This window comes from Symphalangus syndactylus, chromosome 6, assembly GCF_028878055.3.
Source record: "Symphalangus syndactylus isolate Jambi chromosome 6, NHGRI_mSymSyn1-v2.1_pri, whole genome shotgun sequence".
Classification (NCBI taxonomy): domain Eukaryota; kingdom Metazoa; phylum Chordata; class Mammalia; order Primates; family Hylobatidae; genus Symphalangus; species Symphalangus syndactylus.
Genome location: NC_072428.2, coordinates 38,977,263 through 39,002,015, shown reverse-complemented (window position 1 = coordinate 39,002,015; position 24,753 = coordinate 38,977,263). Strand labels below are relative to the sequence as shown.

The window sequence follows — 24,753 nt, the reverse complement described above, 5'->3', positions numbered from 1 at the left end:
TTTTAATGCCAAATGTAGGCTAGCATGACAGATTAAAATTCCAAGGTGTGGTGGAGGTAAAGCTGAGTAGTCTAATGTGCTGGAAAAAGAATTACAAGTAGCCCCAGACATGGAACCCATCTGTACCCATCTACCAACTCCCCTACAGGTCTTCACTAAATACACAGGTAGCACACTGAAAGCTGAAGACAGGTCAGAAGAACTGAAAGAGATCCCATCTGAAGTATGTAGACCTCCCTGAAGTACAAGGCAGTTATCTTCCAAAGGAGGATTGGCAAGTGGCAGACAGAAATCCATCTGAGGTAATCCAAGCTTTTGGCTACCAAAGGCTGTGGAGGCAACAGCTGAGAAAAAGCCCTCCACAGCATTCCAGGCCTTTATAGAATGTAAAACAGCTGCCCTCCGGAGGCAAGGGTAAGAGCAGCAAAGCAGAGATCTCCTGAGACACAGAAAGGCAAGAAGCACAATTAAAGAACAAAGAGAACCTCCCAGCGACCTAAAAAGCTGGCAGCTCAGCTGGCAAAACCGATCTCTGAAATCATGTCAGTGCTTAGATCCCAAATCCTGCTGAGGAGAAAGTCATAATTCTGCCCCAAAGTATTTGGACCCAGCGGTAAACTGAATCAAACTATAGCTGCAACAAAGCACAGACTCATCTTACTTATGAATTAGACTTAATCAATTTAGTGGCCAGACAGAATAAATGGAATTTTGGAGGTAAATATTAAGTAAAAAATAAGTAAACTTCAGGTTCTCCTTTGTTTTATAGAAGTTGTCTGGTATACAGGCCAGGTACGGCAGCTCATGCCTGTAATCCCAGCACTATGGGAGGCCGAGGCGGGTGGATCACCTGAGGTCAGGAGTTCGAGACCAGCATGGCCAAGATGGTGAAACCCCATCTCTTCTAAAAATACAAAAATTAGCCGGGCATGGTAGCACAGGCCTGTAATCCCAGATACTCAGGGGACTGAGGCTGGAGAATTGCTTGAACTCGGGAGGCAGAGATTGCGGTTGTTTTTTGCATATTCAGTTGTTTTTAGTAGATTTTTAGTATATTCACAGGTGCGTGACAATCACTACTACCAAGTTTCAGAATACTTTCATCGCCCCATAAAGAAACCCTGCACTCATTAGCAGTCACATTTCCCCTCCCTAATATTAGTGATTTTAAAAGAAGACAGTTTTGGAGAAGTATGAAAAACTAAAAAGTGAGCCGAAATTGAGCCACTGCACTCCAGCCTGCGTCACAGAGTGAGGCTCTGACTCAAAAAAAAAAAAAAAAAGAAGTTGTCTGGTATAAAATAAAAGATTATGAGACATACAAAGAAGCAAGAAAATGTGACCAATGGTAAATAAAAGTAAAGGAAATAGTCAAAATAAGCAAACTCAAAGATGCCCCAAATGTTGGAATTATTATTAAACAGTAAGTTTAGGCTGGGCATGGTGGCTCACGCCTGTAATCCCAGCACTTTGGGAGGCCAAGGTGGGTGGATCGCTTGAGGTCAGGAGTTCAAGACCAGCCTGGCCAACATGGTGAAACCCCGTCTCTACCAAAAATACAAAAATTAGCTGGGCATAGTGACGCGTGCCTGTAATCCCAGCTACTCGGGAGGCTGAGGCAGGAGAATTGCTTGAACCTGGGAGGCAGAGGTTGTGGTGAGCCGAGATCACGCCACTGTACTCCATCCTGGGCAACAGAGAGAGACTCCATCTCAAAAAAAATAGTAACTTTAAAATAATTATGATAGGCTGGGTGCGGTGGCTCACACCTGTAATTCCAGAACTCTGGGAGGCCAAGGCAGGCAGATCACCTGAGGTAAGGAGTTTGAGACCAGCCTGGCCAACATGGTGAAACACCATCTCTATTAAAATACAAAAATTAGCCAGGCGTGGTGGCGTGCACCTGTAATCCCAGCTACTCAGGAGGCTGAGGCAGTAGAATCACTTGAACCCGGGAGGCAGAAGTTGCAGTGAGCCGAGATTGCGCCACTGCACTCCATCCAGCCTGGGTGACAGAGTGAGACTCCGTCTCAAAAAAAAAATTATGATAAAAATATTAAATGATCTAGTAGAAAAGACAGACAATATGTATGAAGTGATGAGACATTTCAGCATAGTAATAGGAACTACAGAAAAGAAATACTGGAAAGGAAAAATATATTCAAAATCAATAATTAATTAGATGGACTTAGCAGAAGGACTGATAAACCTGAGGACAGATCAATAGAAAATATCCAAACTGAAACAGAGAAAAAGAGGGGGAAGGGGATACAACAGCATGTCTAAGTTCTGTGGGACAATTTCAAATGGTTTAAGATAATGTGTCATTGGAGTCCAAGAAGGAGAGGAGAGAGAATGAAACAAGAATTATTTTAAAAGGAAATGGCCAGAACTTTCCACAAGTAAAGAAAGACATCAACCAAATAAAACCAAGAAGTTCAGTGAAGCCCAAGCGGGATAAAAATATACTAGAGGATTCACCTAATGAGGTTATAATGTAGTTTAAATGACTACTTGAAAGAAATTATGCCGGTTCTTATTAATACATGGAGTTAGGATCAAATCCATCTGTTGTCTACAGAGTCTGTTCCTAAAGAAACCATAGAGGTAAGTTTTAATTTTACATCCTACCTATTAAACAATTTAGCCTTGCCCAAAGACAGGTGCCCTCTGCTCCTGAGAGGTAATCTATGTCATACTTGATAGGAGTGTCTTTCTGGGCAGGGTTGGCCAACCAGAAAGACCAACCATGTGATTTAGGATGGGGACTTTGGGTCACCCAGTATCAGTCTGAATCCAACCTGGAGACTGAGCTCAACTATGTGGGCAATCCATCAATCAAACATGCCTATTTAATGAAGTCCTAACTTGAAAATCTGGACACTGAAGCACAAGTGAGCTTCCCCGGATGGCAACAGTCTGTCACATATTGATACTGAGAGTAACACCTCCTGACTTAATGGGGAGCGAATACCAGATGCTCCAACATTTGAAACCCTCTTGAACTTGGTTCTATGGGCTCCTTGCCTTGATTTTAATCTGTATCCTTTCCTTGAAATAAACTGTAACCATGAACATAATAGCTCTTAGCAGTGAGTTCTCCTAGCATCTTTTTAGCAAGTTATCGAAACTTTGGGAATCTTCCCAGACCCCAAAGACTTGCAGTTGGTGTCAGAAGTGAAAGTGGTCTTATGGAATACTGTGTCCTCAAACTTTGCAGTTTAGCTAACTCTGAGAGGATCTTCATAAAAGTTTTAGGTTCATTTAATGATGAAAGCTAGCTGAAAGTTCAGGCTTGGCCGGGTGTGGTGGCTCATGCCTGTACTCTGAACACTTTGGGATGTCAAGGCAGGCAGATTGCTTGAGTCCAGGAGTTTGAGACTAGCCTAGGCAACATAAGGAAACCCTGCTTCTACTAAAAAAAAAAGAATAGAAAAATTAGCCAGCGTGGTGGTGCATGATTATAGTCCCAGCTAGTCAGGAGGCTGAGGTGGGAGGAAAGCTCGAGCCCAGGAACCAGAGGTTGCAGTGAGCGGAGATCACACCACTGCACTCCAGCCAGGGTAACAGAGCAAGACCCCTGTCTCAATACATAAATAAATTAATTAATAATTCAGGTGTAATAGAAATGTATGGATCCTCTTATTATTTGTTTAACCATGTGTTTGAAGACGCTCTTTGGGGAATATTGCTGATGTAGTAAAGTTATATTCTCCAAGCTAAATCCAACATTGTGGGTCAGTCTAAATCAGAACAGGAGACTTAATTTAACAAGCTGAATAAGCTACATTACTATACTGTACATCTCCATCTCATATTTTATACAACTCTTTTAACGTATGAAAAAATAATTGCTTCTGGTCCAACAACTACAAATAATCCCCACAAAAGAACTGTTTTGTTTTGTGTTTTTGAGACAATCTTGCTCTGTCACCCAGGCTGGAGTACAGTGGCGCAATCTCAGCTCACTACAACCTCCAACTCCCAGGATCAAGTGATTCTCATGCCTCAGCTTCCTGAGTAGCTGGGATTACAGGTGTGTGCTACCACAACCAGCTAAATGTTTTATTTTTGGTAGAGATGGGGTTTCACCATGTTGGCCAGGATAGTCTCAAACTCCTGATCTCAAGTGATCTGCTTGCCTCAGCCTCCCAGAGTGCTGGGATTACAGACGTGAGCCACCGTGCCTGGCCACAAAACAAATGTTATGGAAACCTCACCACCAGTCAACCTTTTATAGCAAATACATTATTTGACTTTAAACATTCAGCCAATTATTATGTGGTAACTATGAAAACAACTACGATTTTAATGTCCCCTCCAAAACTCATGTTGAAATTTAATTGCCATTGTGATAGTATTAAGAGGTGGGACCTTTAAGAGATGATTAGGCCAGGAGGGCATAGTCCTCATGACTATGATTGTGGGAGTGCACTCACACAATGTCATAATTGTGGGATTAATACCATAACTGTAGGAATGGGTTCCTGATTAAAGGATGAGTTCAGCCAGATTTCCTCTCTGTCGTATGTGCTCACCTGCACTATGTTATGACACAGCAAGAACGCCCTCACCAGATGCCAAGCAGATGTTAGTACTACCATGCCCTTGGACTTCCCAGCCTCCAGAACTATAAGCCAAATAAATTTATTTTCTTTATAAAGTATCAATCTGTGGTATTCTGTTATAGCAGCAGAAAATGAACTAAGACATTCTTCAAATAAAAACTAATCCTGAAATAAGAGATTTTTCCGCTGTGGTTAGAAACTGAAATTCCCTGAAGAATATTTCCTTAGAAATCGGCTTTGTTATTCCACTAAGTTTTATAGTTGAAAAATATTCTTAAATCTAAAGGTATTAACAGAAATTCAACTTAAAAATTGCTGAATATAGCTTCCAGTTCCAGGTGCTTTCGGAGCCATGGCTTAAGGTGCAGACATGGCCAAGTCCAAGAACCACACCACACACAACCATTCCCGAAAATGGCACAGAAATGGTATTAAGAAACCCCAGTCAAGCTGGGTGTGGTGGCTTACACCTGTAATCCCAACACTTTGGGAGGCCGAGGCAGGTGGTTCATGAGGTCAAGAGATTGAGACCAACCTGGCCAACATGGTGAAACCCCATCTCTACTAAAAATATAAAAATTAGCGGGGCATGATGGTGCACGACTGTAGTCCCAGCTACTCGGGAAGCTGCGGCAGGAGAATTGCTTGAAACCAGGAGGCGGAGGCTGCAGTGAGCCAAGACTGCACCACTGCACTCCAGCCTGGCAATAGAGCAAGACTCTGTCTCAAAAAGAAAAGAAAAGAAAAGAAAAGAAAAGAAAAGAAAAGAAAAGAAAAACCCCAATCACAAAGATACGACTCTCTTAAGGGGGTGGACCCCAAGTTCCTGAGGAACAGGTGCATTGCCAAGAAGCAAAACAAGAAGGGCCTAAAGAAGATGCAGGCCGACGATGCCAAGGCCATCAGTCCACGTGGTGAGGCTACAAAGGCCCTTGTAAAGGAGGTTAAGCCCAAGATCCCAAAGGGTGTCAGCAGTAAGCTCCATCGACTTGCCTACATTGCCCACCCCAAGCTTGGGAAGCGTGCTTGTGCCCGCACTGCCAAGGGGCTTGGGCTGTGCCAGCCAAAGGACAAGGCCAAGGATCAAACCAAGGCCCAGGCTGCAACTCCAGCTTCAGTTCCAGCTCAGGTTCGCAAAGGTGCTCAGGCCCCTACAAAGGCTTCAGAGTAGGCATCTGTCTGCCAACGTGAGGACACAAGGACTGGTGCAACCTGCCCAGGCTGCCATCTGCATGGGGCTGGGGTCCTCACCTCCTGTGCTATTTGTACAAATATACCTGAGGCAGGAAAGAAAAAAAATTGCTAAATACAGGCATCACAAACTAACAAATGAGGACTTTGAATTAGAAGAAAAGAAAAACTGAGTTTCTGCCCCAACCCTATTATTATTAATTAGCTATTTCAACTTGAATAAAGCACTTTACCTCTCTGAGCTTCAATTGCTCAAGTATATAAAGTTTTTAGACATTGGATGGTAAGATTCATTCTAGCCTGGCGCGGTGGCTCACGCCTGTAATCCCAGCACTTTGAGAGGCTGAGGCAGGTGGATTACCTGAGGTCAGGGGTTCAAGACCAGCCTCACCAACATGGTGAAACTCCACCTCTACTAAAAATACAAAATTAGCCGGACGTGGTGGCGCATGCCTGTTATCCCAGCTACTCGGGAGTCTGAGGCAGGAGAATCGCTTGAACCTGGGAGGCAGAGGTTGCAGTGAGCCGAGACTGCGACATTGCACTCCAACCTGGGCAACAAGAGCGAAACTCCGTCTCAAAGAAAAAAAAAAAAGAAAGATTAATTCTAACTCTTAAGATTTCTATAATATTAACTTTAACTTGTAAAGTTTAATTCTTTTCTCCAAATTTTGTTGCGTTAAATGTGCTGCTACATTTCCAAGTTGAGGGTATGACACAATGAAAATTCCTCATTCGAATCTAACTTAATTTTACTCTGTGGAATTCTTGTGATGTATTTTTTTATAAAAATTAGAAACATAGGGGGCCGGGTGTGGTGGCTCACGCCCATAATCCCAGCACTTTTCGAGGCCGAGGCAGGCAGATCACGAGGTTAAGAGATCAAGACCATCCCGGCCAACTTGGTGAAACCCTGTCTCTACTAAAAATACAAAAATTAGCCGGGCGTGGTGGTGGGCGCCTGTAATCCCAGCTACTCAGGAGGCTAAGGCAGGAGATTCACTGTAATCCGGGAGGCAGAGGTTGCAGTGAGCCAAGATGACACCACTGCATTCCAACCTGGTGAAAGAGCAAAACTGTCTCAAAGAAAAAAAAAAAAAATTAGAAACATGGCTGGGAGCGGTGGCTCACGCCTGCAAACCCAGCACTTTGGGAGGCCAGGGCAGGCAGATCACTTGAGGTCAAGAGTTCAAAACCAGTCTGGCCAACATGGTGAAACTCCATCTCTACCAAAAAATACAAAAATTGACCAGGCATGGTCGAGTGCACAATGTAGTAGTCGTTGTTGTCGTCGTCGTCCCAGCTACTTAGGAGACTGCGGCAGGAGGATTGCTTGAACCCAGGAGGCAGAGGTTGCAGTGAGCCAATATCATGCCACTGCTCTCCAGCCTGGGCAACAGAGTGAGATGCTATCTCAAAAAAAAAAAAAAAAAAGGGCCGGGCGCGGTGGCTCACGCTTGTAATCCCAGCACTTTGGGAGGCCAAGGCGGGTGGATCATGAGGTCAGGAGATCGAGACCACGGTGAAACCCTGTCTCTACTAAAAATACAAAAAAAAAATAGCCGGGCGTGGTGGCAGGCGCCTGTAGTCCCAGCTACTCGGAGAGGCTGAGGCAGGAGAATGGCGTGAACCTGGGAGGTGGAGCTTGCAGTGAGCCGAGATTATGCCACTGCACTCCAGCCTGGGCGACAGAGCCAGACTCCGTCTCGAGAAAAAAAAAAAAAAAAAAAGGAGCCTGGCACGGTGGCTCATGCCTGTAATCCCAGCACTTTGGGAGGCCGAGGCAGGTGGATCACGAGGTCAGGGGTTTGAGACCATCCTGGCTAACACGGTGAAACCCCATCTCAAATAAAAATACAAAAAATTGGCCGGGCGCGGTGGCTCACACCTGTAATCCCAGCACTTTGGGAGGCCAAGGCAGGCGGATCACGAGGTCAGGAGATTGAGACCATCCTGGCTAACACAGTGAAACCCCGTCTCTACTAAAAATACAAAAAAATTAGCTGGACGTGATGGCGGGCACCTGTAGTCCCAGCTACTTGGGAGAATGGCGTGAACCCGGGAGGCAGAGCTTGCAGTGAGCTGAGATTGCGCCACTGCACTTCCCCCTGGGCGACAGAGCGAGACTCCGTCTCAAAAGAAAAAAAAAAAAAATTAGCCGGCCATAGTGGCAGGCGCCTGTAGTCCCAGCTACTTGGGAGGCTGAGGCAGGAGAATGGCGTGAACCAGGGAGGCGGAGCTTGCAGTGAGCCGAGATAGTGCCACTGCACTCCAGCCTGGGCAACAGAGCGAGACTCCATCTCCAAAGAAAAAAAAAAAAAAAAAAGAAAAGAAAAGAAACATACTATCACATTGCGGATTAAGGAAAGAAACAAAAAAAAAATCAGAAACAAGTTAAATCACTAAGCTCAACTATCAAAAATCAGAAATCTCTCCAAAAAAATCTTAAAATCTCCATCTATCAATAAAAACTTTTTTAATTATTAAATTTGATATACCTCCAAGAAAGGGGATACTATACTGAATTTTAGGGATAATAGGAAGCCCAGGGTGAATTTCAGGCAGATACAGTCATGTGATCTGATTTACATTGCTCAAGATCCCTACTGTTCTGTGGAAAATAGGCATAACAAACAAAAATGGAAACTGGGAGACCAATTAACAGCTAGCTGAAAAAGTCTAGAATAATGACTTGGACTAGGATAACAGCAATAGAAATGTTAAGTAATGGTTTGATTCAAACAAGCAAACAAAATGATACATATAGACAGTAAATGAAATAGAAGAAAAAAACAGTAATGTGAGAGAGAATGATTTAGTTGGGGAGGATACTAATTTTTTTTTTTTTTTTTTTTGAGACGGAGTCTTGCTCTGTCACCCAGCCTGGAGTGCAGTGGCCCAATCTCGGCTCACTGCAAGCTCCGCCTCCCAGGTTCACGCCATTCTCCTGCCTCAGACTCCTGAGTAGCTGGGACTACAGGTGCCGGCCACCAGGCCTAATTTTTCTGTATTTTTAGTAGAGATGGGGTTTCACCGTGTTAGCCAGGATGGTCTCGATCTCCTGACCTCGTGATTCGCCCGCCTCGGCCTCCCAAAGTGCTGGGATTACAGGCGTGAGCCACCGTGCCCGGCGAGGATACTATTTTTAATAGGGTAGTGAGGGGAAAAAAAAAAAAATTGGAGCCACAACCTGGACATAAAAAAGAGTGAGCCATGGGAAAAGTGAAGAGGAGAGTCTTCCCAAGCTTCATCACACATTTAAAAATAGGTGAGCCTGGCCAGGCACGGGGCCTCACACCTATAATCCCAGCACTTTGGGAGGCTGAGGTGGGAGGATCACAAGGTCAGGAGTTCGAGACCAGCCTGATCAACATGGTGAAACTCCGACTCTACTAAAAATAAAAAATTAGCCAGGCATGGTGGTGCTCGCCTATAACCCCAGCTACTCAGGAGGCTGAGGCAGGAGAATAGCTTGAACTCGGGAGGCGGAGGCTGCAGTGAGCCAAGATCATGCCACTACACTCCAGCCTGGGCAACAGAGCGAGACTCTGTCTCAAAAAAAAAAGATAGGTGAGCCTAACCTGGCTCCTACTCTCTTCTTCTTCTCCTTCTCCTTCTCCTTCTCCTTCTCCTTCTCCTTCTTCTTCTTCTTCTTTTTTTTGAGACAGAGTCTTGCTCTGTTGCCCCGGCTGGAGTGCAGTAGCATGATCTCAGCTCACTGCAACCTCCACCTTCCAGCTCAAGTGATCCTCCCACCTCAGTCTCCCAAGTAGCTGGGACTATAGGTGCATGCCACCATGTCTGGCTAATTTTTGTATTTTTTGTAGAGATGGGGTTTCACCATGTTGCCCACGCTGGTCTTGAACTTCTGGGTGCAAGAGATCCACTGACCTCAGCTTCCCAAAGCGCTGGGACTACAGGCATGAGCCACTGCACCTGGCCCCCACTCCATTCTTCAGCCTCCATATTACTCTGTTAAAATGATTATCCACTGTACAAGTACTATAAGCACATTAATAAAGGCCTTAATTCTATTTTGACAAAAGGCAATGGTTGCACTGTAGCTTAATATCCACTAGTAGTCATTATTCCTTCTTCAGCCCTTAGGAGCAACATTCTACACATAAGTGATTCACAACCAGGGAATCCAACCAAGACAATTTTCTATGTCTGCATATGTGTATCACTGTATGTATGTGGGAGGGGGACAAGGAAAGGGGATATAGTCACAGCAAGAGATCCCTATTGAAAGACATTTTGCTGACCAAGAAGTTTTCAATCTAACTCAGAATCCCAACAGTAGTACTGCTTTGTGGAGATAATTACTGAACTTTGATCTACTTCATTGTTCATTCATTTGACATGAATCATTAAATAAACTTTGACATCACCCCAATTCCAACATGACAGATAACAGTAAAGCTTCTGTGTTAAATGTTATGGTATACACCTGCATTTAACATGGCTTAAGGTAGAAAAAAGATAAAACTGAGTTGCAACTGAGAAACCCTCAATAGTGAATAATAAAAAATAATGAAAAACTGACATGAATACTTCTGGAATTTTCCCCCAAACTCCATCAATTTCTATGACTAAAAAAGTCTTACTTTCACATGACATCAACATGTGGATTAAATTCGTAGTTTTATATAACAGTGATAGCAGGAGAAAGAACCATGTAGCAGCAAGCAAATACAGACTTCCCTCTTATAAACTGTGTGATTTTTTTTTTTTTTTTTTTTTTTTTTTTTGAGATGTTGTCTTGCTCTGTCACCCAGGCTGGAGTACAGTGGCATGATCTCCACTCATTGCAACCTCCATCTCCCAGGTTCAAGCCGATTCTCCTGCCTCAGCCTCCCGAGTAGCCAGGATTACAGGTGCCCGCCACCACACCCAGCTGATTTTTGTATTTTTAGTAGAGGCAGGGTTTCACCATGTTGGCCAGGTTGGTCTCGAACTCCTGACCTCAGGTAATCCACCCACCTCGGCCTCCCAAAGTGCTGGGATTACAGGCATAAGCCACACTGCCTGGCCAACTGTGTGATTTTTAAAGCAAGTTACTTGATCTCCCTTTGTCTTTAGTTTTCTCCTCTGTAAAACACAGATAATATAGTGTTTTCAGAGTTAAATAAAATTATATAATAAAATGCTTAGCATATAATAGAGATTTTAAAAGTTTCCATCCAATTATTTTTCCTTTTAAAAAATGTTAACATCACCCTGCCTTGACCATTGTTGAAACAAGCATCAATATATGTTACTACCATTAACTGTGCACAGTGGCATGCACCTGTACTCCCACCTACTCTGGAGGCTGAGGCAGAAGGATCCCTTGAGCCTATCACGTCAAGGCTATACTGCACTACGATTGTCTCTGCAAATAGCCATTGTACCCCAGCCTGGACAACACAGCAAGACCTCATTAAAAAAAAACAAAAAAAAAAAACCACCTTATGCCAGGCGCAGTGGCTTATGCCTATAATCCCAGCACTTTAGTAGGCCGAGGTGGGTGGACCACTTGAGGTCAGCAATTCGAGACCAGCCTGGCCAACATGGTGAAACACTGTCTCCACCAAAAATACAAAAATTAGCCAGGCATGCTGGCAGGTGCCTGTAATCCCAGCTACTTGGGAGGATGAGACAGGAGAATCACTTGAACCTGGGAGGCAGAGGTTGCAGTGAGCCGAGATCATGCCATTGCACTCCAGCCTGGGCAACACAGTGAGACACCATCTCAAAAAAAAAAAAAAAAGCCAACTTATTATCAATAAGCACATGAAAAGATACTCAATATCACTAGTCAACCTACTAGAATGGCTATAACTGGAAAAAAAGAAAAAAGGAAAATAACAAGTGGTGGCAAGGATGTAGAAAAAGCGGAACCTTGATACTTTGCTGCTAAGGGAATGTAAAATGGTACAGCCACTTTGGAAAACACTTTAGTGTTTCTTCAAAAAATTAAATATGGAATTACAACAACCCAGCAATTCCACTCCTAGATATATATCCAAAAGAACTGAAAATAGGAGTACACTAATACTCATAGCAGCATTGTTTATAATAGCCAAAAGGTGAAAACAAATGCAGTATCCATCAATGAATTAATATACAAAATGTAGTACATTAAATATGATTCAGTCATAAAAATGATACATTCCACAACACGTATGAACCTTGAAAACATTACACTAAGTGAAATAAGTCAGACACAAAAGGCTAAATACTACACGATTCCAATTACACAAAAGATCTAGAATAGGTAAATTCACAGAGACAAAAAGTAGAGGCTGGGCACAGGGGCTCACGCCTGTAATCCGAACACTTTGGGAGGCCAAGGCGGGTGGATCAAGACCATCCTCGCCAACATGGTGAAACCCTGTCTCTATTAAAAATACAAAAATTAGCTGGACGTGGTGGCATATGCCTGTAGTCCCAGCTACTCGGGAGGCTGAGGCAGAATTGCTTGAACCTGGGAGGCAGAGGTTGCAGTGAGCTGAGATCCTGCCACTACATTCCAGCCTCCATCTCAAAAAAAAAAAAAAAAAAGTAGATTAGTGGTTACCAAGGGCTGAGTCGAGAAGAGAATGAATAGTCACTGCTTAACAGCTACAGAGTTTGTTTGGGATGGTTAAAAAATACAAAAAATACAAAAATTAGCTGGGCATAGTGGTGCATGCCTGTAATCCCAGCTACTCGGGAGGAGGAGGAGGCACAAGAATCGCTTGAACCCAGGGGGAGGAAGTTGCAGTGAGCTGAGATTGCACCACTGCACTCCAGCCTGGGTGACAGAGTGAGACTGCATTTCAAAAAAAAAAAAAAAAAAAAAAAAGGCATTAGAAAGTCATCGTCTTGATCGAAATCTTGACATTGTTTCCCATTTTCAACAAACTTAATTCTAGAACCTTGCAGGTTTGACAATTAGCAAAAATTAGTAGTTTACATAAATTTAAACACAGGGGAAACTAGGTGCAGGGTTTAAGGGATTTCTCTGTACTACAGTTACAAATTTTCTGTAAATTGGTAACTTCAGGATTTTTCTATAAACTTTCTAAAAAAGTTTATTAATAAAAAAGAGACATATTTTTGAATCTCAAAAGTGTTATGCTAAATGAAAGAAGCCAGACTCAAAAGGCTATATACACTGTGTGATGCCAATTTATATGGCATTTTGGGAAAGGCCAAACAACAGGGATAAAAAACAAATGAGCTGTTGCCAGGGAGTGAGGGGTGGGCAGAAGGGATTTACTTCAAAAGGGCATAATTATGGAATTTTTGGAGTGATGGAAATATTCTATATCTTGTATCTTAATTGTGGTGGTGGCAGTTACACAACTGTCACTGTTTTTTGTAATTCATCTGTTTTAGCAGAACTATACAGAACTTTACATCTAAAACAGATGAATTTTACTAAGTGTAAATTATACCTTAATAACTATGACTCTTCAAAAAGAATCTTTAACAATTGTAGTATCATGTCATACATTTCAATACACACAGAATTCTAGCCTGATAAACGTCCTTATGAGATCTAGTCAGATGAAACTAGGCTATTCAAGCCGGGCACGGTGGCTCATGCCTGTCATCCCAGCACTTTGGGAGGCAGATGTGGGCGGATCACTTCAGGTCAGTAGTTTAAGACCAGCCTGGCCAACATGGTGAAATCCCGTCTCTACTAAAAACCCAAAAATTAGCCAGATGTGGTGGCAGACGCCTGTAATCCCAGCTACTCAGGAAGCTGAGACAAGAAAATCGCTTGAACCTGCGAGGCGGAGGTTGCAGTGAGCCAAGATCGTGCCACCGCACTCCAGCCTGGGTTACAGAGCGATATTCTATCTAAAAAATAAAAATAAAAAATAAGCCTTGAAAACCCTTCCCTAGGCCGGGCGCGGTGGCTCACGCCTGTAATCCCAGCACTTCGGGAGGCTGAGGCAGGTGGATCATGAAGTCAAGAGATTGAGACCATCCTAGCCAACACTGTGAAACCCCATCTCTACTAAAAATACAAAAATTAGCCGAGCGTGGTGACGTGTGCCTGTAATCCCAGCTACTTGGGAGGCTGAGGCAGGAGAATCACTTGAGCCTGGGAGGCAGAAGTTGCAGTGAGCCAAGATTGGTCACTGCACTCCAGCCTGGTGACAGAACGTGACTCCGTCTCAAAAAAAAAAAAATAGAAAGAAAAAAAAGAAAACCCTTCCCTAAACCTATGTATTCTGTTCCCTTAGCTAAGTTTTCCCTTAAGTTGTTCTCTGTGCATTGAAATAACACTATCCTTAACACCTCATCATCTTCTTCTTCCTATAGTAAGGATTTACAATCTAAACTCTTTACTCAAAAATCTTGTCTAATTAACTCTTATCTATTTTCCATTTGACTATATTATCCCTTACATCTTTTCTTTCCCGTAACAATTTTTTTTAAATAACTGAAGTACTTTTTGCTCCATGGATTGTAGTTAGTTGGTCTCTCCTAGTTGGAATATAAACTTCCCAAAGGCAGGAAGTAACCATTCTTTATTATACACTCCAGAAATCTGGTTTGTACTATGTATCTAAACACTCAAATGCCATATGAAGAGATGCAATGAAAAGAATACTGGGGCCGGGGGCGGTGGCCCACACCTGTAATCCCAGCACTTTGGGAGGCAGAGGTGGGCAGATCGCCTGAGGTCAGGAGTTCATGACCAGCCTGGCCAACATGGTGAAACCCCATGTCTACTAAAAATACAAAAATTATCCGGGCATGGTGGCATGCACCTGTAATCCCAGCTACTCAGGAGGCTGAGGCAAGAGAATCGCTTGAACCCAGGAGGCGGAGGTTGCAGTGAGCTGAGATTGTGCCATTGTACTCCAGCCTGGGCGACAAGAGTGAGACTTCATCTCCAGGAAAAAAAAAGAAAGAAGAAAAGAAAAGAATACTGGGGTGGACGTGGTGGCTTATGCCTGTAATCTTAGCACTTTAGGAGGCCAAGGTGGGCCCAGGGGTTCAAGACCAGCCTGGACAATGTGGCAAAACCCCTTCTCTACAAAAAACACAAAAATTAGCCAGGCATGGTGGCACGTGCTTGTAGTCCCAGCTACTTGGGTGGCTAAGGTGGGAGAATCACCCAAGTGTGGGAGGCGGAGGTTTCAGTGGGCTGAGATGGAGCCACTGCACTCCAGCCTGAGCGACACAGAGAGACCCTCCCTCAAAAAAAAAACAAAAAAAAAACAAAAAAAACACAACACTGGGCCTAGCATTGTAAGACCTGAACTCAAGCAATGCTTCTAATTTATTATGCTAAGTAAGTCACAACATCTTTGGGCCTCAGCAAAATGAGAATACTTGCTGTATTTACTTCACAGGTAATAAGGTCTTGGAGGGAAAACAGTGTTAGCTAAGCTATAACCATCAGTCAATACAAGTGTAAAGATGTATTATTATCAGTCATAGTTATCTTGTCTAAAATTAGCCACTAGTGTTTTTTAACCAAACTCAATGCACAGCAAATTAAGTGCACCAACATTGCACATCAGTCATATCAATAATGTAACTGTTACACTGTAATACTAACAGAAAGCCTTATGTTTAACAGTAAGCATGTTCATTATACACTATCTTAATGCAGTCTCAAGGTTAAAAGATAAATACTTGCTGCTAAGCCAACAATAACTGTCTTCAAATCTATTAAAAGAGGATTTATAAATCCCATTTGTTTTTGTACCCAAATAGCTAAGTTTAAAATTTTAAGAAATCCAAGAAGTAGTTTAAAATTGTATAAATCTCCTTTTAACTTTCTAAAATGTCCATATGCACTCTCTCATTGTGTTTTAAATCCATTACGTTAGAAAAACAGACTGCAGGCCAAGTGCAGTGGCTCATGCCTGTAATCCCAGCACTTTGGGAGGCCAAGATGGGAGGATTGCTTGAGGCCAGGAGTTCAAGACCAGCCTGGTCAACATAGTGAGACACCATCTCTATTAAAAAAAAAAAAAAGAAGAAGAAAAAAAGAAATAACATACTGCAGAAAAAAAAAAAGGATACAAAGTGTACGTAAATGAACAAAATAAAGATAACAAAAATATGACTCCACTACAGAGGCAGAGAAAACAAAGACATTTCTTCTCTTCCCAACCATAATCCTATGAACAACGTGAAAGATGCTTACAGCAATATTTGCAAGTATGACCATAATTCTCATCAAAAGAACATCATATACAAGTACCATCAAAATGATTACAAATTATAAATTACCAGTGATAATTTTCTCATGGGAGTCCCTTTTCTTTTTCAAGCAGGGAACCAAGACAGAATAGCCTCTAGATCTTTTTTGTGGTTGTTGTTGTTCTTTGAGACAGTGTCTCACTCTGTCACCCAGGCTGGAGTGCAGTGGTGATCATAGCTCACTGCAGCCTCAAACTCCTAGGCTCAAGAGATCCTCCTGTTGGCCGGGCATGGTGGCTAACGCCTGTAATCCCAGCACTTTGGGAGGCCGAGGCGGACAGATCACAAGGTCAGGAGATTGAGACCATCCTGGTTAACACCGTGAAACCCCGTCTCTACTAAAAAAAATACAAAAAATTAGCTGGGTGTGGTGGCGGGTGCCTGTAGTCCCAGCTACTCGGGCTGAGGCAGGAGGATGGCATGAACCTCGGAGGCCGAGCTTGCAGTGAGCCAAGATCATGCCACTGCACTCCAGCCTTGGCGACACAGCGAGACTCTATCTCAAAGAAAAAAGAAAAAAAGAGATCCTCCTGCCTCGATCATCCAAAGCACTGGACGATGGGCATGCACTAACGCACCCAGTCTCTAGATCTATACTGTCCAATATGGTAGTTACTAGTTACATGGAGCTATTAAGTGCCTGAAATGTGGCTGTTCCAAATTGAGATGTACCAAGTGTAAAACCTACATCAGATTTAAAAGATTTAGGGGAAAAAATTAATGTAAAATCTCCTACCTATGTGACTCCCATTTTTGGCTCACATATTTCTAATGTACAGCACTGCTTTATATATGTAGTTGAATCCTGAATAAGGAAAATGGATGCCAGAAGTATTAAGCAGTTTGCTCAATATCTCACTGCTTGATAGAAGCAGAGCAGGGCCTAGAACCTGATCACGTTTATCCATCCTGCCCTTATGAATAGAAGGAATTAATCATTTAAGACTCAACTTGAGCATCCTCTTCCTCCTCAAACCTACTCATTCCTTTTCCATCTCCCAGCCCAGGTGACCATATCCTATTTAGCCTGCCCTTATAATTATACTGTTATAAAATGTATGTTTGTCTTCCAAATGGATGAGAACTTCCTGAGAGCAAGCACTGTTTCATTCATTTTTCTTATCCCTGGGAACCTTTGAAGTGCCAGGCACTCTTTCAGGCCCTCTGGCACTCTCAGAGCTTTGAGAGGGTTCATTTTTAGCCCTATGCAGGTACAACTACTAAAACGAAATCATCAACAATGTGATGCACCACCAAAAACATCCACCTTTATCATTTGCCTGTCTTAAATTATTTTTGGAATATGCTAAATTAATACAATACATAGGCCAGGCATAGTGGCTCACACCTGTAATCCCAGTACTTTGGGAGGGCGAGGCGGGCAGATCACTTGAGGTCAGGAGTTCAAGACCAGCTTGGCCAACATGGTGAAACCCCGTCTCTATCAAAATACAAAACTTAGCTGGGCGTGGTGGTGTGCACCTGTAATCCCAGCTACTTGGGAGGCTGAGGCAGGAGGATTGCTTGAACCCAGAAGGCAGAAGTTTCAGTGAGCTGAGATCACACCACTGCACTCCAGCCTGGGTGACGGAGTGAGACCGTCTCAAAAAAGAAAAAAGGGCCGGGCGAGGTGGCTCAAGCCTGTAATCCCAGCACTTTAGAAGGCCGAGGCGGGCAGATCACAAGATCAAGAGCTCAAGACCATCCTGGCCAACTAACACGGTGAAACCCCGTCTCTACTAAAAATACAAAAATTAGCTGGGCATAGTGGCACACACCTGTAGTCCCAGCTCCTCGGGAGGCTGAGGCAGGAGAGCTACTTGAACTCGGCAGGTGGAGGTTGCAGTGAGCCAAGATCGCGCCACTGCACTCCAGCCTGGTCAACAGAGCGAGACTCTATCTCAAAAAAAAAAAAAAAAAAAAAAAAAAGAAAGAAAAGGAATAATTCATGTTATCAAAGAAAGACAAGTTACAAAAAATGCTTTGCACTACTGCTGCTCTGATGCTCTATAAGAACTCTGAGTTCTTAGGAAATTCAACACTCTTTAGGTATAAGTTCACTTATTGAATGTGCTTACTTAAATGCAAAATTCTGTGCTAAAGAAAGAGTCCTGGACGTGGGAATTAATGCAAGCAATCTTCAATTAATTGAAAATTTTAGAACTATTAAGTGCAGAAGAAACAAACTTAGTATACAGCTACTCATTACAAAAAGTTTGTTTCTAACCTCAATGCAAACATACCAACTTTTGTATTCTATAAAACAGAAAAAACTGCCAGGTGCAGTGGCTCACGTCTTTAATCCCAGCACTTTGGGAGGCCAAGACAGGCAGATCACTTGAGGTCAGGAGTTCGAGACCAGCCTGGTCAACATAGTGAAAACCAGTCTCTATTGAAAAAACACAAAAATGAGCCGTGTGTGGTGGCATGTGCCTGTAATTCCAGCTACTCAGGAGGCTGAGGCAGGAGAATCGCTTGAACCCTGGAGGTGGAGGTTGCAGTGAGCTATTGTGCCACTGCACTCCAGCCTAGGCGACACAGCGAGACTCCGTCTCGAAAAACAAAACAAACCAAAACAGAAAAAATTGTAAAACCTGTGATGAAAACATTAAAACATGTCATTTGCAAAGAAAACTGCAAGAAACACGCATATAAAACACAAAAAGCAAGACATTTTAATAAGAAAAAACCTGCTTTAGAATGTATTAATTTAGCCAAAATGTATGAAATTTGTGGAAGAAACTCCGTATGTGCTTTGTACCTACGTAAAATCATTTTTGAACTAAATTTGAGTTAACAAATAAAATCTCTCTATTCTCAGTTACATTGTTTTTCAGTATGTAACCACTGTCTTAATACTAAAGACTTGATACAAATATCTTATATAAAAATAAAATTTGTATACCTCAACTAGGGTCCTTTTGTCTAACTTGCTACTGTGAATAAGAGCACCATCCTGTCCAGATAAGGTTAGATCAAATTAAAAAAAAAAAAAAAAAAAAAAGCACCATTCTGCTGGGCATGGTAGACCAACCTGGGCAACACAGTGAGACCCCACGTCAATTAAAAAAAAAAAAAAAAAAAGAGCACCAACCCCAACTACGGCAGAGCTGCTAAAGGAGTCTCTTGTGGAAACTTGAACCACAAGCCAAGGAGGCAAAGGTACAAAGCCTCTCCTGGAATTAGTTCCTGGACTTCTGTGCAGCCTTCCCTCTTTCTACTATGTCTTCACCATTCCCCTACAAACAGCTTTCTTCTTCTTGCATCTCTTATATTCTGTGGCCTTTGATGCTACAATATATTTTAAAATTTTCCCAACAGAGCTTTTCTGCCTGAAACCCACCAGGAAAGATTTCAGGACATTTCTTTAATAACTAATCTTGTTCAAAGAGGAAGGCCTCCTTCGTTTCACTTAATTCAAACCCCCACTGTTCAAAATAAGAATATAATTATAACCTCAATTTCTATCAGGCCAGTATAGGAAAAGAACTACAACAGGCTCTCTCTTCCACGTTATCTCCGGACTTTTTTCCTTAGCTTCTCCTTCCTCATTTCCCTCCTCTCCCAAAAAATAATTCCACAGCTAGAGAATCCCGTTTTTAAAGCCAAAAATTCAGTGAGGAAAATCAGTATGTGCCTTTTTCTTCAATTATTTATTATTCCTCCGTCACTCAGGAAGAGTTAAGCTAGTATTTTTTAATCTGACCGCTCTCTCAGAAGGATGATGCGCTAAATACACACTGAAAGAATAGTCTTCCTAAAGCAAGTGGATTCGCGGCGCAAGGCAACGCGGTGGGAGTGGGGGGCCCGGGGAGAAGAAAAAGTATCCTTGGCCCCCAGAGCCAGAGATGGGACAGGAGGTGAAAGAAGGGGCCGTCACTGAGAAGTGCAACACACACACTCGCCAGAACTAACAATCTGCCAAGAGAATAGGACCGGCCACTGCGGCTCCAGCCCGGTCCCGCGGGACAAGGCGGGGAAGGGGGGCCGGCGGGCCTGCCCTCCTTCTGTGGGACAAAACTAACTCCCTGGCGCACCTCCGCTCCCGACAAGAGGGGCCTGGTGGGGACGCGGGCTCCTCGCACCTCCAGCGGAGCACTTGCGCACGGCCTGGGTGGAAACAAGGCCCGGAGGGAGGGGAGTCGGGCTGGGCAGCTTCAAGAGCACGGGATGGAGGGTCAGACGCGGGCACCCAAGGCACTGGGGGCCGCGACAAGAGACCCAGCCCGGGAACCCCGGGGTCCCTCTCCACCCTCGCAAAGCAGGATCCCGAATATCGTCCCCAGCCGCACCGACCGCTCCTCACCTCAAGCTGCCTGAGCCTCCGCCTCTACCACAACCTGAGCCGCCGAAGCCGCCACAGTCCGAGCCATTTTTCCCCTCAGCTGGCTCAGCCGCCGCCGAAAGCTTCGGCCGACTCCACAGCCAGCCAAGCGCATCACGTCACTTCCGGACAGGGAAGCACCGCCTTCCCCGCCCGGGCTTGTTGAGAATTGGCTGGCGCGGACGGCCTACCTGAGCTGCCGGGTGGGGCTTGGACGCTGCCCGGGTGGCGTGAGCAAGGGAGCTGGGGCGCTGGGGCGCACGGGCCCAGGGGACCAGGGTCTGGCTCTCTCCCGAGGAATGCTGAGCAGGCCCTGGACGCCTCTCCGTGCACACCCGAGACCTGGGGAGTGGAGCTCTCCGGACACCCCAGCTGGCCGCCCCTCGGGCCCCGCGTCCGAAGCCCAGCTAAACCGGGCCCGGGCACTGAAGTACCCTATTGTTCTCATCCCCTCTCCCGGGACTCCGCACCCTCCTTCATCTAGGCTGATGTTCCCAGATTTGTGTCTTGGCCCCTGGCGGCGCCGAGATTACTTTGTGATTGGAAGACTGAAAGGAACAGGCAAGACTTAAACTCGTCCACTCCAACCAGCATTTACCGGGGCCTCACGGTGGGTCAGGTGGTATACGGTGGGTAATTAGTAGCCTATCACGTGGTTTCTGTAAAATGCTTGATAGCACGTAAAACGCTTTCAGGTCGGCGTCTCGTTTCATCCTCACAACAGCCAGGTAAGGAAGATATCCCCATGATAATAACTCACAGCCAGACGGCTCTTTCTACATTACAAAGTATTTTCACATGCAACCTCCATAATAATACATTCTTATTGAGAATTTAATGAGATTATGCTTGTAAAGCGTTTGGTCCTCACGTGTTAGATTTAAAAATTACGTAACCATGGGAAGAGATAGGAAAATTATCCCCATTTACAGATGGGGCTTCTGGGGCACAAAGATGTTAAGGGGAGAGGAACGATTCCATAGCGTCTTACAACAGATTGTCCTTTAAGCAGTAGAAGAAAGGGGTCTACACCATCCAGACGTTCACAATCTAATGTGGCAGACTGATTTAGGCTGCATTTCTCAGCCTAAACTAAAAATTATCAGCCTATATGTATAATTAGATAGGCTATATGTATAATTAGAAGGCTCTAAGAGAAGTTGAACCTTCAGCAAATAACGGAAAAGGAAGAAATTGGCCTGATTTGGCAGGGACCGAGGTTGGCGAAAGGGGGCTAGGGCAATGGGGAATGTAGAGTGGATGAATCCCTCATAGCGCTGCAATAAACATGCCTGCACCTCCCCAGGGATGGCAAAATTGGATGGAGTTTCTATTCTATAGGGAATTCTAGAAGCAAATGTGTGATTATTTCTTATGGCTGTAGCTACCGACTCTTGTACACCGCCCTTCCAACTCCTGTCTTTCCCCCAACCCCGCCCCTCCTCTATGCACACACACTTCCAGGCAGGCTACACACTCTAGAAGAATGTCCCTTAGAAATCAACTTAGTTCCGCAGCATTGTTCTGCTTTATCTTCTGATCAAAGGAGGAATTTCTAAAATTGGCAGCAGCTCTTTCACAAGATTAAAAAGGGGGGGAAAGTGATTTATCTCAGGGTAGCTTCCTAGCTTCTGCTCCAGATCTGAGTGTGCCTTCAGGAAAGAAGCAAGAGGCCTTGGGAGAACACTGAGTCTTCAGGAAAGAGTAATTATTTGTCTTTTCTTTTCTTTCTCTTTCTTTATTCCTCTCTCCCTCTCTCCCTCTCTCTCTTCCTCTTTTTTTTTTGATCCAGCGAGACAGACTGGATTTTTTTTCTAATTTTTTTTTTTTTAAATGAAAAGTATTTCCCCTGAGTCCCAGCAGCAGAGGGCCCTGGTCCTTGAGTCACTTCCTTGTTGCAGTTCTGACTTCATTATTTTATTATAGCTTTTGAATGGCTGATACATGGTAGGCTGTGATCAACCAAAAGGTTCCCAATAAGGTGACGAGAAAGAAAAGGAGTTTGATGGTTTTCCAGATTCCAAAAAAATTAGCTTTCACAAGTTGCCAGGTGTCAAGAACCTGAACAGGTAGCCCTCTCTCAGCATATCTCATCTGTCAGCAATGGCTTGTGAAGATGCATGTGTAAACAGTGGGAACACAGACTTCTGGGAGACAGTACAAACTGGTGCTGCTGTCATTTGGAACCAACTAGAACATAGCTGGCAACCATTTCTCCTGTTTCCTTTTCTTCCACTGGCTTCACTTTTTTTTGAGACGGAGTCTCACACTTGTTGTCCAGGCTGGAGTGCAATAGTGTGCTCTCAGCTCACCACAACCTCTGCCTCCCTGGTTCAAGGGATTCTTCTGCCTCAGCCTCCTAAGTAGCTGGGATTACAGGCATGTGCCACCAGCCAATTTTTGTATTTTTAGTAGAGACAGAGTTTCTCCATGTTGGTCAGGCTGGTCTCGAACACCCGACCTCAGGTGATCTGCCTGCCTAGGCCTCCCAAAGTGCTGGGATTACAGGCAGAGGCCTTACATTTTTAAGTGTTTCAATCCTAACTTCCCACAGAGAACTTCCCAGTACCACAAATATTCCCCAGCATCTTCCAGTACCACATGAGAAATGGGCAATCTTTTTTTTTTAACCACAGATAAAATATAGTGGCTTACAGTGGTTAGCATTTGCTAAGGCCCAGCCCTGTTCTTAGTGTTTTATGAGTATTATCTCATTGACTTCTTCCAACAACCTTCCTGAAAGATATAATTATTATATCCTAATTTTATAGCTGAGAAATTTGAGGAACAGAGAGGAGAGTAACTTGCCCAATGTCACACAGCTACTAAAGAGTAGAGCTGGGATCCAAAACTGGGTCTGACTGCACAACCCATGCTCTTTTAACCTCACAGTTCCCCCAGCGGGCCGAGATTTTAACATCTACAAAATGCTGTTAAGAAGTATAATAGTTAGGTTTTTATTTCCTTTCTCAATGTTATATCCCCACCTGAGTAGAAGGACTCTGCTGGGTACTATACCAAACTATCTATCTATCTATTTATTTTTGTTTTTTTGAGACAATCTCACTCTGTTGCCTAGGCTAGAATGCAGTGGCGCAATCTCTGCTCACTACAACCTCCATCTCCTGGGTTCAAACCTCCAGAGTAGCTGGGATTACAGGTGCACACCACCACACCTGGCTAATTTTTTGCACTTTTAGTAGAGACAGAGTTTCACCATATTGACCAGGCTGGTCTGGAACTCTTGGCCTCAAGCGATCCTCCCATCTCAACTTCCGCAAGTGCTGGGATTACAGGCATGAGCCACCGTGCCCAATTATTTAATCCTGATTATGATAAGCAGTTTGAAGGAAAACTGTAGTGTTCTTTGATTTAGAATAGAAGGCAGGAAGGCCTTCCCTGAGAAAGTCACATTGAACTGAGATCCAAAGGATAAGTAGAAATTGAGGATGGGGGAAAGCATACCCGGCAGAGGGAACAGTGTGTGCAAAGACACTGAGAAAGGAGCATGGCTCAGCTGAGGAACTGAGAGGCCAGTGTTGTTGTTATACTGAGAAGAAGGAAGTATCTTTATTCAAAAAAAATTTTTTTTCTAGACACAGGGTGTCACCATGTAGCCCAGGCTAGTCACAAACTCCTGGCATCAAGCAATCCTCCTGCCTAGCCTCCCAAAGTGCTAGGATTATAGGTGTGAGCCACTGTGCCTGGCTAGAAGCATCTTAGGTACTATAGTGAGATGGGAAGATAATGCCAGGCCTGGGAGGCTGTATTAAGAATTTAGGTCTTTATCTTAAGAATGAAGAGAAAGATTTTAAGCCTTCAAGTGATCAGAGTTACATTTTTGAAAGATTTCATAAAGCTAGGAGGAGAAAGCATTAGAAGGGTCTAGGGTTTATTGCAACTGTGTAGGGAAGTGATGATAGTGGCTTGAACCTTGGATAAGACACAATAAATATGTGGCTCACGCCTGTAATCCTAACACTTTGGGAGGCTGAGGCGGGTGGATCACCTTAGGTCAGGAGTTCAAGACCAGCCTGGCCAACATGGTGAAACCCCATCTCTACTAAAAATACAAAATTAGCCAGTCGTGGTGGTGCATGCCTGTAATCCCAGCAACTCAGGAGACTGAGGCAGGAGAATCACTTGAACCCAGGAGGTGGAAGTTGCAGTGAGCCAGTATCATGCCATTGCACTCCAGCCTAGGCAAAAAGAGCAAAACTCCATCTACCAAAAAAAAAAAAAAAAAAAAAAAAAAAGACACATTAAATGTGAAGTTGACTGAGCTAGGGTTCCTGGCCTTGGAGACAGTCCAGTAGGGGAGAGCAACTTAGAAATAAAAATAGTATATTGTGCTATGAGCACTACTAGAGGTAAACCCAAATAACCCTGGAAGCTCAGAGAAAAGATAGAGGGAAGATGGAAAATGTATTAGTTATCTATTGCTGCATATCAAATTACCCCAACATTTAG

General features: G+C 43.9%; 3 protein-coding genes across 9 annotated transcripts in view; 2 read left to right on the top strand and 1 right to left on the bottom strand.

Annotated features, from left to right (window-relative positions):
• The window catches only part of PIK3C2A (phosphatidylinositol-4-phosphate 3-kinase catalytic subunit type 2 alpha), a 125,171-nt gene extending 104,637 nt beyond the window's left edge, over positions 1-20,534 (bottom strand). The window contains exon 1 of one of the 3 annotated variants that reach the window (XM_055282244.2): positions 20,475-20,534. The gene's annotated coding sequence lies outside the window, so the exon portion shown is untranslated. Of the gene's footprint in view, positions 1-20,265; positions 20,399-20,474 lie in introns of those variants that run through there. The other 2 variants (XM_055282242.2, XM_063641926.1) reach the window with 2 other exon arrangements.
• On the top strand, positions 4,870-5,932 carry LOC129484369 (large ribosomal subunit protein eL29-like). The gene is made up of 2 exons (XM_055282265.2): positions 4,870-5,012; positions 5,337-5,932. Exons 1-2 carry the CDS (start codon positions 4,939-4,941, stop codon positions 5,737-5,739), a joined length of 477 nt encoding a protein of 158 aa, XP_055138240.1. The 5' UTR covers positions 4,870-4,938; the 3' UTR covers positions 5,740-5,932.
• A 172-nt stretch (positions 20,535-20,706) lies between the features above and the next one.
• The window catches only part of NUCB2 (nucleobindin 2), a 136,670-nt gene continuing 132,623 nt past the window's right edge, over positions 20,707-24,753 (top strand). For 4 of the 5 annotated variants that reach the window (XM_055282255.2, XM_063641957.1, XM_063641955.1 and 1 more), the window contains exon 1: positions 20,707-20,893. The gene's annotated coding sequence lies outside the window, so the exon portion shown is untranslated. Of the gene's footprint in view, positions 21,012-24,753 lie in introns of all 5 variants that reach the window. The other variant, XM_055282252.2, reaches the window with a different exon arrangement.